Genomic DNA, 16,048 nt, shown 5'->3' on the forward strand with positions numbered 1-16,048 from the left:
GGAAACATGTTGCCTGGTCGGACGAGCGTCGTTTCAAATTGTATCGAGCGGGTAGATGTGTGCTGGACGAATCCATGGACCCTAAATGTCGGCAGGGGACTGTTGAAGCTGGTGGAGGCTCTGTAATGGTGTGGAGCGTGTGTAGTTGGAGTGGTATTGGGACCCTTGATACGTCTAGATACCGCTCTGAAAGGCGACACGTAACGTAAGCATCGTGTATCGTGTCTGATCACCTGCATCCATTCATGTCCATTGTTCAAGCCGACAGACTTGGGCAATCCTAGCAGAACAATGCGACACCCCACACGCCCAGAATCGCTAGAGAATAGCTCCAGGAACACTCTTCTCAGTTTAAACATTCCCGCCTGCCACCAAACTCCACAAACATGAACATTATTGAGCATACGTGGGATGCCTTGCAACGTGCTGTTCAGAAGAGCTCTCCACCCCTCGTACTCTTACGGATTTACTGACAGCCCTGCAGGATTCATGGTGTCACTTCCCTCCAGCACTACTTCAGACATTAGTTGATTCCATGGTACGCCGTGTTGCGGCACTTCTGCGTGCTGGCGGGGGCGCTACACAATATTAGGCAGGTGCACCAGTTTCTTTGGCTGTTCAGTGTATATCTACACACATACTTTGAAAGCCATCATACACCGTATGGCATAGAATATTTGGTCCTATGTCTGCCACGAGATTCCATTCGTGTATAGAAGGAAGGAAACGTGACTGAAAATATGCATCCAAACATGTGTCCATCTCTAACATGGGACTTACGAGAGTCGTGCGACAGAGGAATAGGAATTGTTGCACTTTTTTTGTCTGAATATCTATTCATAAGCGACAGAGCTTCGCGGGAGCAATTTCTTCCTTTTGCCGAAGCTTCCCATTTAAGTTTTCTGATCATATTTGTTACATATCTGTGTGGGATATACCACCCTATTCCAATCTCAGCAACGCGTTTCCGACTTTATTCGACGTCTTCCGTCAGGCCCGCTTCATGGGGCACCGAACACTAGACGTTACTCTAGAATAGGTCGCAATAGAGCACTATATGCATTTCGTTTAGCAGATACGGAATAAATCTGTGTTTTATTCGCCGTTCCTATCACTGATTTCACGTGATTGTTCAATTTAAAAATGTTTTGTACTGTTACTTCAAAAACAAGAAACCTTTGAGAACCACGTCGCTGCTGCTACAATCTTACTATCGTATTATTGCGTTTGTATACTAGCACTGTCTTACATTTAACGACATTTGAAAAGAACTGCAAAGTGGAAATAATTTGTAAGTTGTTCTTTTTTTTCTCGTACCATAGAGCGACGTTACTTTCCTGTTGACAATTCCATCCTCACAATATAATTTAAAAGGGCTGCTCATCCAATCTAGTAACTTGTCTACGTACATATGTTTTGAGGGCATTATCAGTTACGTTACATTTCTTTGGGCCACGCCTGAAGTTACTTAAGCCTTCGTAGAACATTAGCCGTTCATTATAAGGCACTGCTGTTTATTAGTCAAAACGTTTTTCTTTTACGCGGTGTGAAATCGAACGTCTTTCGCAAATCTAGGAAGATGAGCACTTCCCAGGTTTTAAATAGTTACAGAATCTAAAGGTGTACTGATGAAGAAGGGGAACACGTTGAACATAAAAGGAAATGGAGTAAATGTGAAACCATCCAAGAAAGATGAATGTTTTTTTAACATATAATTTTGTTAGGGAAAACGGAATTGCCTGAGACTGCAAGTAAATGGTCTTCATTTTACTAAAGCATAATCGATTTGCAGATTTCTAGCATCATCACATATACCTGATACATACACATCGATGGACGTGCGGCATGTTCACTTTAGGATCAATTCTCACTGACATCAACTGCCATTCACTAAAGTGCACTGTTATGCTGGGGACTCACAGCACCACTCATGAAACATCACCCCAAGCGGTTTATGTGAGACTGGAATAGGCACAAGTGTGATTCAGCAGCCAGCCAAAAAAAAAAAAATGGCTCTGAGCACTTTGGGACTTAACTTCTGAGGTCATCAGTCCCCTAGAACTTAGAACTACTTAAACCTAACTAACCTAAGGACATCACACACATCCATGCCCGAGGCAGGATTCGAACCTGCGACCGTAGCGGTCGCGCGGTTCCAGACTGGAGCGCCTAGAACCGCTCGGCCATCTCGGCCGGCAGCAGCTAGCCAACTGGCATCTGGAAGAAATGGTCCTAGAATGAACATACTGAACACCGATGTATCAGGTACATCTGATGAGACTTGAACCATTGAAGTCGATCATGGTATAGTAAAATGAAGTCCATTTAATTGCAGTCTGCGACAACTTGTATTTTCCCCATTTGCCGTACGAACTGCGTTACTCATAGCCCCAATATAATTTTTTATTTTATAAATTTCTGCAACGCAAAATAAGACTGTATTAAGCAAAATTTTTACGTAGTGCCTCCTTGTCTATGAAGAAAATGACGGCTTTCTTTTCCCTCGCGCTCACGCACGTAGCCGGTTCGCACGGATTCCAGCTGCGTCGTCCTTCGGCGGCAGGGACGAGGCAGCTGTGACGTCAACGCAGAAGACACCGCCTTCGGCTCCAGTTGGCCACTGCGCCGTGAGATGTCGCCGCGGTCAGCAGCGGCTGCGTGGATGACCTGCCAACTTTTCCGCGTGTCCACACGCACCGTAGCGGCGAAGTGGTCTAGATCGTAGTGCTCTCTACACCCGCTGCAGCATGACGAAGTACTTTGCGGCGACATTCGACGTGGGTCAGCTGGTGATGATGTCGGTGCTGTTGCCCCTGTTTGCCGCTGCAGCCACGATTCCTGCTAGCAGTGAGTACTCGCTCATTCAACGGCTGATGCACCTGTTTTCGCTCGCTGCCTTTGTTCATCTCGCTTCATTGGCGGATATCCAGAACGTATATTCGGGAATAACCGTCCTGATCACAATCTTGTTCTGTTAAGAGTTATACGGCCATTGTACACCTTTCTTACTGAGAAAGGCCAGTTACTTGTAGCTGGTGCCCAGGCGAAATGCTGCTTCAATAAGCGGCGAGCAAACGAGATTTGATCTTAAGAAATATTTTCCTAAGAGATATTTACCTGTGTAGCTACAAAGATGCTGGTATCGGATCAAAGTGGCCTCGTGCCACCAAAAGTCACAGATTCATGACAATTTTTTCCTGTCATTCAAACAAAATATTTAGAATGAGGTTAAATTTCTGGAAATATTTACAGTTTTAAACGCTGACGATTGTGCAGTTTGCAACTGTAAGAAACAAATTAGATCTTGACTGCTGATTATCAGCTACCCTCAGTGTGGTGTCGTTGATATGAAGTGACGTACGGTACAAAAGGCATTCCCAAGCCAAGTCGCAAAAATTTAGTCTCCAGACTTTTCTTCCTCGGGTGCTACTACTTCATTCTCACCATTGCCTTGACCTAACAGAACTCAGATGAAAACGCAATCATCTGGTATCATATTTATTTTTTATTTACTTTACCTGGAAAGGTTAGTCACCAGGTTCTAACCTACGACTAACGCAAGTTTTCTTACGTGATACAAATAAAAATAGGTTTTTTTTTTAATGTGTTCAGTAACTGTATTTTGGACTTCATATTATTCATTGGCATTAACAATACTACAGTCAAGTCACTGACTACAATAAACACAAGAAAAGGCACTTTGTAGCTTTCCAAATGTCACGTCTGTAAAAAGGTGTACGCTAATATACGGACCACCTCTGTAAAGCTACATTTGTCTTAAAAAATCTTGGACTATTGTGAGATGAATTGGCATTAAGCTCTAAAGACATTACAGTATTTTCTGGCTTTAGAGCGACAAAGATCATACACAAACAAGGTGTTAAATCTACTTTTTGTGCTATCAGGACAGCTTAGTTAAAATCTCGCCTAAAACTGTACTTTTACGCAGTTCAAATAATCTAAATAGAATCTCATGTTAAAATTCATATTGTCAGGTCTTCGTTCAGTGTTATGGTAGGACTGAAATCCGACCGTTGCATGCGATACGTGTATTGTACCACGTAAACAGGAACTAAACACATCTCTAGTCCTCTGTAGGCATATACCGGTTTATCAATAGCTAATATTTGACGTTATTACTGTGTAGTTTTCAGTAGTAAATGAAGTGTACGACCCTCTTAGGAAAGTGTGAAACGGATAGAAATAACGTCCCTGACTTCGTTCGTTGCACGTCAGCAATGAGTTACACGTACACGACGGCAGATTTGGCACAGTAGCAGATAAAGGTGACGGAAATAGTGAAGAATATGGTAATCGAAAGTTTCCGCGGAAATGTCATTAACGATTTCAAACATATTACAGCCTTGAAAGCATCAGACCACTACGGGAAACAAGAACTTTCGTCAGGGACGTAAAATGTAACTGTGGAATTCTTATTGTGTTGAAAGAAATTGACAAATTTTTTTAGCTTCTACTCGAAACCAAACTATCACCTTTAATCTGACCTAATCTCACCTCTGATTATGCTATAGGTAAGTAATTCACGAAAAAGGTCTTTGCAAATATACGTGTTGACGGAACTTCTGGTCGTGCGGTAGCGTTCTCGCTTCCCGCGCCCGGGTTCCCGGGTTCGATTCCCGGCGGGGTCAGGGATTTTCCCTGCCTCGTGATGACTGGGTGTTGTGTGATGTCCTTAGGTTAGTTAGGTTTAAGTAGTTGTAAGTTCTAGGGGACTGATGACCATAGACATTAAGTCCCATAGTGCTCAGAGCCATTTGAACCATTTGAACGAAACTTCAGTACACCTTATATCTCCCATGTGGCAGGAGACACGCTCGAACTCCTGTCTGACAGTGAGCCATAAGCGTCCGCAGAAATTCTTTCAAGAGGGAGAATAACACTAAAATTGTTAATTTTGATATAACTGGATCGATGTGTTTGAAAACCTGTTGCTCAAATAATTGCATTTGACAAGAAGTACACAGAACTTTTACTACAATACTTTAAACGACTAACAGTTATCCACTTATAAAGGAAGTTTACATTGATCCTGACCGGTAAACATATTTCGATAGTATATGCGAAGTATATGTTTTTACGTTACTAATATGAATGTGGATGCTACATTTTAGATTCAACTATCTGAAATTACATACTCATACGATTACATTCAGGATCCCACAAGTTCTGAAATCAAGACACAAAATATTCACAACTTTGTTAAAATTCCGAATATAACCGGCATAAACTGGAAAAAATAAAAACCTGATGAAAAAACCACAACTGAGTAAATCCCGTTTGATGTCAACAAAAAATGGCAAATTAATACTCCCAGAAGTGGAGTAACAAGGAATACGCTTTGCAACAGGATTACTCAACATTTAAGGCATATGACAGTTTGTTTGCATGCAAAACTTCACATCTGATCATGTTAATGGATTTATTCTCTTATTTTTGTGCTTAATATTTGTCAGCGCTGACTGGCGTAGCTAGAGTCGAATAAAAGGTTTTGAAAGCTTTTTAAGTTGGTCAGGCAAAGTGTACCCTTGAGCCGGCATACGACTAGATCAGAGCAACCAAGATCTCGGCCTGCGGGCCGTGACAAGGAATCAGTGCCAAAGGCTCAGCCTTGTTGCATAATTCACCTACCGCCACGACATGCTGTCGGAGAACGAGGAGAGGGAAGAGGGGAAAACTGCAAACGCGCCGCATTTAAATGGCACAGCCCTTTGCTCGAGTATCATGTCGTTTTTGGAAACTCAGAATCTGCTATGTAGGAATCAACATGGATTCCGGAAACAGCGATCGTGTGAGACCCAACTCGCTGTATTTGTTCATGAGACCCAGAAAATATTAGATACAGGCTCCCAGGTAGATGCTATTTTTCTTGACTTCCGGAAGGCGTTCGATACAGTTCCGCACTGTCGCCTGATAAACAAAGTAAGAGCCTACGGAATATCAGACCAGCTGTGTGGCTGGATTGAAGAGTTTTTAGCAAACAGAACACAGCATGTTGTTATCAACGGATCGTTGCGTAGTTAGGATGCAAACAGTTCGGCTCTCGGAGCTGCTGCTGATCTCCGCAGCATTAAGAGACGAAGCGTTAGGCACATAAACGTGCATTAGGCCCTGACCTAGTGTATGTGACACAAATCATAACGGCCCGAAAATAAACCGCACTTTATATCCGCATTTCATCACCGAAAAGTTAAGGTGCAGCCTGTATCCGCTGTCTTGTCTATTCTGGTAACACTGCTGTAATATATAGTAGACATTCGCAACAACGCAAACAGCATCTGTAGCGGCAAGACATTTTATTGAGCAACAATGCAAAATTTTAGCGGTATTTGGGCATTACACTCGTATAAGTCTAACAACGCTATTTCAGTTGCATACTGGCAATAAAAGCCCGATTTACCTGATTATGCCGATATGAACAACCATTTCTGCTGAAGAGCATTATAAAGCCAGGAATTCGGCGCAGTTAGGATGCAAGCTTCAAACTTAGTTATGCGTTATGCCAAAACCACAGAGGCCGGAAGAAAGTGTGCACTAGTAGAAACTAATGTATGACGTACAGTTGCTTCAGAAGAAAACTGGAAGAAGGCAGTTTCAACGACCAAATAATTAAGGGAACGAATAGCGGCAAATATCCAAAACTCAGAGCTAAGGTTCTTACGTACAAAATCAGAAAACTGGGATGCCTAGCTCAAGAGAAACAATCCAGCTGAAGATCTTGGAAATAGCAAGAGTGTAAAACGTGCCACAAGGAGAATTCCGCGAATTTTGGTTGCTGTCGTCGATTTATGCGGAGAAGTGGCCTTGGTCTCAGGCGAAATAATACGCTAGCACGGAGAATTCCAGCAGATTTCGAGGAGAAACTGGTTAACTTCCAGCGGTATGCCATCCAGTAGCGAAAGTATTACTTTCATTAGTTTGGCAAAGCTAACGAGACGCCAGTATTTTTGAACAAGTCGAGCAGTAAGACAGTATCCATGAATGGGCTATAAAGTACCCCATTAAGAGAAATCGGCAATAAAAAAATGACTTCAGAACTGCAGGTGCTTGATGTGGTTATAAACACGTCATTAAAGGACAGCCTCCGAAACATGTATTAAACTTGAAAGAAGATAATTTACTTACACCATCTGGTAAGACTGGGAAGCTATGTCACCCATATGTACGAGGGGTCTTTGTTCGTGGTCCTCCATATCAGAGAAATGGTGTTTATTGAATGCGTTGGATGACAGAGAGGATGACGAACTATGGGAAGAGAATGACGAAAAGGATGAGACTGAAAGTGATAAGTGTACTCATAGTGATGAGTGAATAAGTGAAAATATGGTACGGTGCGTTAGGTACCAATGTGTTTTATCATGTTAGAACAAATGTTTTCTGTACATACCTGCGTCTTACACGCCAGTACAAGTAAATTTCTGACAATTACTCTCTCCCCAGTCAATGTGGGGCTTATTATCACGCAAAAAATTTTTGTCTTCCTCGAAAATTGGGATGGGGGGGAGGCGGACGGCGGCGGTTTACATGCGGTAGTGTCTTATGGGGCCACTATAGTAATGGAAGTATCAAAGGACCAACAGTGGCATATGAATCGTTGGGAATGATTTTCCCCCCTGTATTTTTCGTAGATTAGTTTCCAGTTTATTTTACGAATTAATGTTTGTAATATTATGTTATTACTTAATTTGTCATAATGTCATCAGTAGTTAACTATGAACTGTCTTGTTGGTTGGTTATTAACTACCATAGATGCTGTGGTTGAGCTTCTGGTGCTATAGATATATCACTGCTGGCTTACAGACATACAGAAGATGCTTTGTGAGCAAGTGGCTGTCCGACATATACGCCTACATTTTCGAATTGTAGGACGCTATAAGTAGTAAGAAATTTCACACACACTTTTACAGACTTAATCGTTGTGCGTTGACTTCTGAGGCAAGTAGGTGAATGTCTGATGTGCCACAGAATTTAGATTCAGACACTTTCCTAAGTTACTAATTCTACACAGTGCACGACTGAGATGCCGTATAGGACTGAAGTCTTCACCGTCTTTTAAGATAACGACGTGGCTACAGGAAGTACATCCGACCACAGAAAGGAAACATGTTCTGCGTCCAGGATGGATGTACGCAAAACACACACACACACACACACACACACACACACACACACACACACACACACACACACACGAAGCAGCAGGAATAAAACAAAATTAGAAAAAAACGCAATGAAAATTTGATAACCGCAAATCTGCGAAAAAATTTTATGGCATGAAAGTTCAAGGTATTAGCACCAGGACTGGAAACGTCATCAAGCACGTGAAAATTAAAGTTTGTATTTGGCGGCAGAAGACCGAAGATACTGCACTAGCGCAGTCCTGTCCTACAGGGTACAGTAGGATGACTTCAGAAGCAGTGTAACTGTGAACAACGGTAAAATTTAGTCCGCTTGTCGCCGTCTGCTTGGAGGGACTACTAAGTAATATCAGAAGGAACTAAACAAGAGTAATGTTGGTGGTTGACGCATTGAGACCCTGTGTGATGATCGTCCGTAGAAATTTATGCAATGGGAGAGGGATTGGTGGAAAGTGGCAAGACTGTAAAATTGCCACTTTTAGCTTCCAGACATGTCATCAGAATAATGTTTTGCAGGTAATGCAAACACCTTATTAGATCTGAGTTCATAATTATTGGTTACTCTTGGTGTATGAGAATTCTGTAATGACTAAGGCAGTGATGTAATACAGTCAACGAAGGAAAGTTACGTCAAAAATACGTGTAGTCGTAAATTTTTGTATAGTGGTAGAAGATTGCTATTAAACATCATAAGTCCTGATTGTTGTGGTGGGGTATGTATAAAGGTAATGTTTTACGTTTTTTAATATTTCTAAAATCGTGGTTTTTAGCGCCAAGGCGTCGTTTTTCCGGAGGTCGGCGTCGTTTTTCCGGAGGTCGGCGTCGTTTTTCCGGAGGTCGGCGTCGTTTTTCCGGAGGTCGGCGTCGTTTTTCCGGAGGTCGGCGTCGTTTTTCCGGAGGTCGGCGTCGTTTTTCCGGAGGTCGGCGTCGTTTTTCCGGAGGTCGGCGTCGTTTTTCCGGAGGTCGGCGTCGTTTTTCCGGAGGTCGGCGTCGTTTTTCCGGAGGTCGGCGTCGTTTTTCCGGAGGTCGGCGTCGTTTTTCCGGAGGTCGGCGTCGTTTTTCCGGAGGTCGGCGTCGTTTTTCCGGAGGTCGGCGTCGTTTTTCCGGAGGTCGGCGTCGTTTTTCCGGAGGTCGGCGTCGTTTTTCCGGAGGTCGGCGTCGTTTTTCCGGAGGTCGGCGTCGTTTTTCCGGAGGTCGGCGTCGTTTTTCCGGAGGTCGGCGTCGTTTTTCCGGAGGTCGGCGTCGTTTTTCCGGAGGTCGGCGTCGTTTTTCCGGAGGTCGGCGTCGTTTTTCCGGAGGTCGGCGTCGTTTTTCCGGAGGTCGGCGTCGTTTTTCCGGAGGTCGGCGTCGTTTTTCCGGAGGTCGGCGTCGTTTTTCCGGAGGTCGGCGTCGTTTTTCCGGAGGTCGGCGTCGTTTTTCCGGAGGTCGGCGTCGTTTTTCCGGAGGTCGGCGTCGTTTTTCCGGAGGTCGGCGTCGTTTTTCCGGAGGTCGGCGTCGTTTTTCCGGAGGTCGGCGTCGTTTTTCCGGAGGTCGGCGTCGTTTTTCCGGAGGTCGGCGTCGTTTTTCCGGAGGTCGGCGTCGTTTTTCCGGAGGTCGGCGTCGTTTTTCCGGAGGTCGGCGTCGTTTTTCCGGAGGTCGGCGTCGTTTTTCCGGAGGTCGGCGTCGTTTTTCCGGAGGTCGGCGTCGTTTTTCCGGAGGTCGGCGTCGTTTTTCCGGAGGTCGGCGTCGTTTTTCCGGAGGTCGGCGTCGTTTTTCCGGAGGTCGGCGTCGTTTTTCCGGAGGTCGGCGTCGTTTTTCCGGAGGTCGGCGTCGTTTTTCCGGAGGTCGGCGTCGTTTTTCCGGAGGTCGGCGTCGTTTTTCCGGAGGTCGGCGTCGTTTTTCCGGAGGTCGGCGTCGTTTTTCCGGAGGTCGGCGTCGTTTTTCCGGAGGTCGGCGTCGTTTTTCCGGAGGTCGGCGTCGTTTTTCCGGAGGTCGGCGTCGTTTTTCCGGAGGTCGGCGTCGTTTTTCCGGAGGTCGGCGTCGTTTTTCCGGAGGTCGGCGTCGTTTTTCCGGAGGTCGGCGTCGTTTGCAAAAAAACACCTCAGAGACCGACTTTTTTCGAGATGTCGATTTTTTCGATATTTTTCGATGCGTCGGTTTTTTTTCTTCCGCGACGACTTCCTGACACTTAACTCGGTGTTAACAAATTCGTCTTCTTCAGAAACGCTTTACTTGCCATTGCCAGTCTACATTTTATATCCTCTCTGCTTTGACCATCATCAATTATTTTGCTCCCCAAATAGCAAAACACCTTTACTACTTTGTGTCTCAATTCCTAATCTACTTCCTTCAGCATCACCCGACTGATAGAAGTCGACCTCTGGAAGATCTGTTTGGATTCAGTAGAAATATTGGAACGAGGCAATACTGACCCTACGACTTATCTTACAAGCTAGATTAAGGAAAGGCAAACCTACGTTTCTGGCATTTGTAGACTTCTAAGAGTAGAGGGGTATGAAAGGGAAGCAGTGGTTGGGAAGGGAGTGAGACAGGGTTGTAGCCTCTCCCCCATGTTGTTCAATCTGTATATTGAGCAAGCAATAAATGAAACAAAAAAAATTCGGAGTAGGTATTAAAATAAATACTTTTCAGACAATGTAAGAGGTTTACCAGCACAGTAATTCATAATTTTTTCGGAGGGGACGTTACACAAGGTGATTGTGAAGAACTAAGTCATTAAAATTGATAAATAAAAGTAAAGAAGAAATAAAATCTTTGAGGTTCGCCGATGACATTGTAATTCTGTCAGAGACAGCAGAGGACTTGGAAGAACAGTTCAACGGAATGGACAGTGTCCTGAAAGGAGGATGTAAGATGAACATCAACAAAAGCAAAAAGAGGATAATGGAATGTAGTCGAAATAAGTCGGGTGATGTTGAGGGTATTAGATTAGGTAATTAGACACTTAAAGTAGTAAAGTTTTGCTATTTGGGGAGCAAAATAACTGATGGTCGAAGTAGAGAGGATATAAAATGCAGACTGGCAGTGGCAAGGAAAGCGTTTCTGGACAAGAGTAGAATAGAAGCTTTCGAAATGTGGTGCTCCAGAAGAATTCTGAAGATTAGATGGGTAGATCACGTAACTGATGAGGAGGTATCGAATAGAATTGGGGAGAAGAGGAGCTTGTGGCACCACTTGACTAGAAGAAGGGGTCGGTTGGTAGGACATGTTCTCAGACATCGAGGGATCACCAATTTAGTATTGGAGGGCAGCGTAAAGGGAGACCGGGAGATGAATACACTAAGCAGATTCAGAAGGATGTAGGCTGCAGTAGGTACTGGGAGAATCTTGCACAGGATAGAGTAGCATGGAGAGCTGCATCAAACCAGTCTCAGAACTGAAGACAACAACAACAAGCGTCGTTACGAAGCAAGAATGATTTCAGTTTCTTAAAACTGTATTTATTGTGTGCTGGAACCATCGATTCACTAGGAAGATCTTAAAACAATTTTATGGTTTTACGTCTATACTATATTTTCCTCCTCTCAGTGAAAGAGTAAGGTCAAGCTACAGGTCGAAGAGCTTATTTTTGTTGGTCGTGTTATGTTTGTGATTGGTACTATTATTTACCAATTTTGACTTAATTCTTCACAACCACCTTGTGTAACGTCCCCTCCGAAAAATTATGAATTACTGTGCTGGTAAACCTCTTACATTGTCTGATTTTTAAACAGCTGAGCAAAACTGAACATACTCAGACATTTCTCTTTACTTATTCTGATCTTCACAAAACTGACACTATTTTTTGCGCAACGCAATCTGACTTTCAATAATCCCTAAAAAAGAATGACCCTGACTAACAGTAACCTATACCTTTCACGAATCACTTACCCACGCAACGCTACGCGCTGTTAACATCCAACTGCCCAACACCACACAAGCGGATGTTCCAAGAATGCCAACCAGTCACAGACTACACACAGCAGTCAGTGGATTTTCATACAGAGCGCTACGTGTCGTTACCAACATAAAAACCTAAACAGCCTACTTAGACTTTCTTTATAAAGTGTGTAATGATGCCGTTAGTAAGCCAGATTTTTTAAATAGTTGTATTCAAGAGATTAGACAGTGGACATTACATGTTATCCTTGCAGCACACTTCTGCGTAAGGCATACTTCAGTATGGGTGTGAAAAGTGACTCAAATTTAGATAATTGCTTCACAAAAATACACACACATACTGCTTAGCTCAAGCGTTAAAAAATATCTAAAATTAATCTGATAATTCAATCCTCGGAAAGGAATATAGTCTCCTTCGATGTGGGACTGGGTCGATTAGAGCCTTCCACAAAGATGAATGATGTCAAATAATACCATAAAAGCATTCTCCGATGCGGATGCCGCCATACCGCTCAATTTTTTCCAAGTAACGGCTTCAATTTTTATCGCAGTGCGCGGACACTTTCGTGCGTCTTAAAACTTAGCCTGTCAGCAGCAGTCAACTTCAGTTATTATACACTCCGTTCAGACACTGCGCTGTCGGTAGCACACGTATATACATCCTCATCTAGCGCTGCAGTATGACAGTAGGGTTAGATGATATGTTTCAGTACACATGCATCTTGTCCCACCAACACCACTTCCGCCACGAATTGTAAACTAGTTTAGAGGACTACAGGAAGAGTCTGACTATAATTTCAATGTCTTGTTGTTTGGTCTTCTTCCAGCCCGGTTAGACTTCTTGACTGTGTGTGTGTGTGTGTGTGTGTGTGTGTGTGTGTGTGTGTCGTGTCTGATGCCCGTCGAATTACTGGTACTGGACCCGCTTTCAGACAGTGAATACTTACCAACATTAGTGACATAATTACTTTCACTTGCATTTAAATTCTGAAAACAGAAGCTTTCATAGTCTTTCATCTTGAAATCTTGAATCGTAATGAAAAGGGGTTTGATTTGGGAAAAAGTGTGTACTGTCTGTGCGTTGCTAAAACACAACTGCAGTCATTTACTAGTTTTCTGGCAGCGAAAATTTTCAAAATACTCTTCTGTGGAAGCTTGTTAATACCTAAAACAGTTCATTGCTTCCCACTTACTAACCTGTTGAATGGTTACCTCGTGGCTGGCACCTGTTGAGAGATTTCACCGTACCTGTAACAATGAGCGTGCAAGAAGGCACCAATAATTGATTTATATTATCGCTCTATTGCTGGAAATCAGTTAGCATGTACGTAACTATTTTGTTCGAAAAGCAACAGAGAAATAAAGTAAATATTAAGCTACAATTAAGAGAGAGATAGCAACTATTTAGTGTGTCTGCGGAGGCAACTTTTTACTTTCCTTTCCGTAGCATCGTTCTTTCTACTTTGTTGAATGTAACTATCTACAGTATGAACACGATTAAGCAATGTAACGATATTCTGTTAATAAAGTATACAAATCATATTTCTAATTTACTTGTCTTTTCTTGGTGAATACGTTTCCTTGTTGAATATTCGTGTTTCCCGTTCTTTATTGTATCCACGGAAATGAATGAATGAATGAGGTGTTTTCACTCGTAGCAGCGGAAATTTCACGCCTGGAATTCAGATGCACAAGAACGCACGTTCGTAACGATATTGTCGCAGTACTACGAAATAACTGTTTGACATTGTGAAGCCACAGAAATACACTTCAGTTTACCCATGGCAGCTTTTCTTTACATTTCACTCCCCTCACCTATTCTGCCGGACAACAGAATTTCGTTTATATGAGAAACACACATTCTGTACAGTGCTAAGCAATGAAACATTGACTGTATACTATCCAGCTAACAACGCAAGACTTACACCAGAGAGATAGTTACTTTCTCAGGTAATAATATGAGTAACAAAGTCGTATGCAACGAGAGGCAGGGGAAGGCAGTTGCTGGCATTCCCTCCTCCCTCCCTGCCCCCAGGGAAAGAAAGGTCTTCGCCAAACAAACTCACACCCTGCGCCAACATACAGACAGAAGAATCAGTTCTGCTTCAGTCTGAAGAAAACCAGAACACGGATACTGAATTGCAGCAACTGTACCCAGACCCAAGTGTCGTAAACTCTCAAATATTTCACTGTTCGCCGCCATTCTCTTGGCAACTGAAAATGCCAGATTGCCTTCGGTTCTGAAACCTTCGTTATCTTTTTCTAATGTTACCAGCCAATGTCAAACATTTCTAAAAAAAAATGTGAATTCAGTAAGTATTTCCTTGTAACTAAACTTCATCTTTCAGTTCACAGCGTCCTACTTAGTAGGTACCTATTATGAACTGCAAGTATTTGCATGTTCGTTGATTAATAAACAAATTTCTCAAAATTTGATTTTGTAAGAAATACTGCTTTGTTTCCGGAAACTAATGATAAATGCAACCCCTCCCATAGAAATCCTCATAGTTCAGATTCTGGATACAATTTATTCATAAACTTTCAGTTAAGATAGCAATTTCGTTACACGTTTACTTTTGGCTTCCATAAAATGTGGTGTCTTTGAATAACGAGGTGACTTAACAATAATTTAGCACCTGTAACTCACTGCATGAAATGTATTCGCAGTTGCGAATATGAACAAACTCCAGCTGTATAATGGAATGACGACATCGAAAACTGGTGCTGGACTGGGACTCGAACCCAGATTTCCCACTTGTCGCGAGCGATCGCCTTAATGACTACGGTTCTTAGAGGACGCATCAGTCACACTGATTTCCATATGTCGTCGTCCATGTGTCTACAACCTGGAATCGTATATTCAATGTGTTCTTTTCCTGTAGAGGGGAAACATTTTAACTGATCGGCGGATATCGTCCTCTATTATTGTAATAACTAATAGCACTTGCTTCTAAAATATCAAGTAATCATTTCCTTGAAACTATATGTGTCAAAATGTGATATACTACGACGTCGTGATTATGTAAAAAAAGGAAAGAGTTCTTCCCCGAAACAATTTTTTCTAAATGTGAAAATATTTACGTACTGTATGAAACAGTTCATATAAAACATCGTAAACGAGCCTTTATTGGCAAAGTGCAGATCTGAATTAATTGTACTGAAAGACTAAGTGCTGAACATTGGCATCCTTGCTGATACCTGTGCTCAGACAGACGAGCTGATCAGTTACAATAATTTCTCAGCCGTTTGTGCAGTATAATTTTTGATCTTATTGTTCATCAACTACGTTCAATTAAACTTGTTTACCTATTCATTAGCTTGCATGTAATCATATTTAATATCAATCCCTTATTATTACAGTTATTCTTTCCATTTCTGTGGATAAGGGGAGAGAAAACAGTGGCGCCCCTGTCTTCTAGTGTTGGATTTAATGGTTATGATCTCTGTAATCATTTTCTATACAATATTTGATACCTTTCGCTGTATGAGGTTAAGTAATATTATTGAAGTTCGTTCCTAATGTCGTGATTTGAAATTTTATCATTAATAAATCCAACACATTTTCCATAATAACATGATGAAATCATAAAGGTGTAAATATTTTATGCTATCGAAGGAAATAACAAAAATAGTTTTGTGTATTTGCACTGGCGTGACAAACCGTCCTGTTGACACAGACGTGACTATTGTCGACAATGTATGCTCCACTGGGAAACTGGGAGCTGAAACCCGGAAGGGAGAGAACTCGAAGTGCGTGTCAAACTACGGGGAGCGGAGAATCTACACCACGGAGTCTAGCACGGCGAGAGCACAAGCGCGACTGATGGAAACTAGCACGGGGAACCATGAGCGCAGCGCGCTGCGAAAGCAGAGTCCGCTTTTGCCAGTCTCAGCATAAGTAGCCCGACCTATTGCCGCCGGCAAGTACGGGTAAACACCTGGGTCAGTGGGTCTGCCCATATTACGCTCCGCGCGCCACCCGTGGCAGGTTTCCGTGTTACTCTGCCGCGAGA

General features: G+C 42.8%; 1 protein-coding gene across 1 annotated transcript in view; it reads left to right on the forward strand.

The window, feature by feature from the left end:
* The first annotated feature begins 2,624 nt into the window (after positions 1-2,624).
* The window catches only part of LOC126144816 (invertebrate-type lysozyme 6-like), an 81,710-nt gene continuing 68,286 nt past the window's right edge, over positions 2,625-16,048 (forward strand). The window contains exon 1 of the mRNA XM_049915514.1: positions 2,625-2,847. Coding sequence (XP_049771471.1) covers positions 2,748-2,847 — 100 coding nt within the window. The 5' untranslated portion in view covers positions 2,625-2,747. The remainder of the gene's footprint in view (positions 2,848-16,048) is intronic.

Source organism: Schistocerca cancellata, chromosome 2, assembly GCF_023864275.1.
Source record: "Schistocerca cancellata isolate TAMUIC-IGC-003103 chromosome 2, iqSchCanc2.1, whole genome shotgun sequence".
Classification (NCBI taxonomy): domain Eukaryota; kingdom Metazoa; phylum Arthropoda; class Insecta; order Orthoptera; family Acrididae; genus Schistocerca; species Schistocerca cancellata.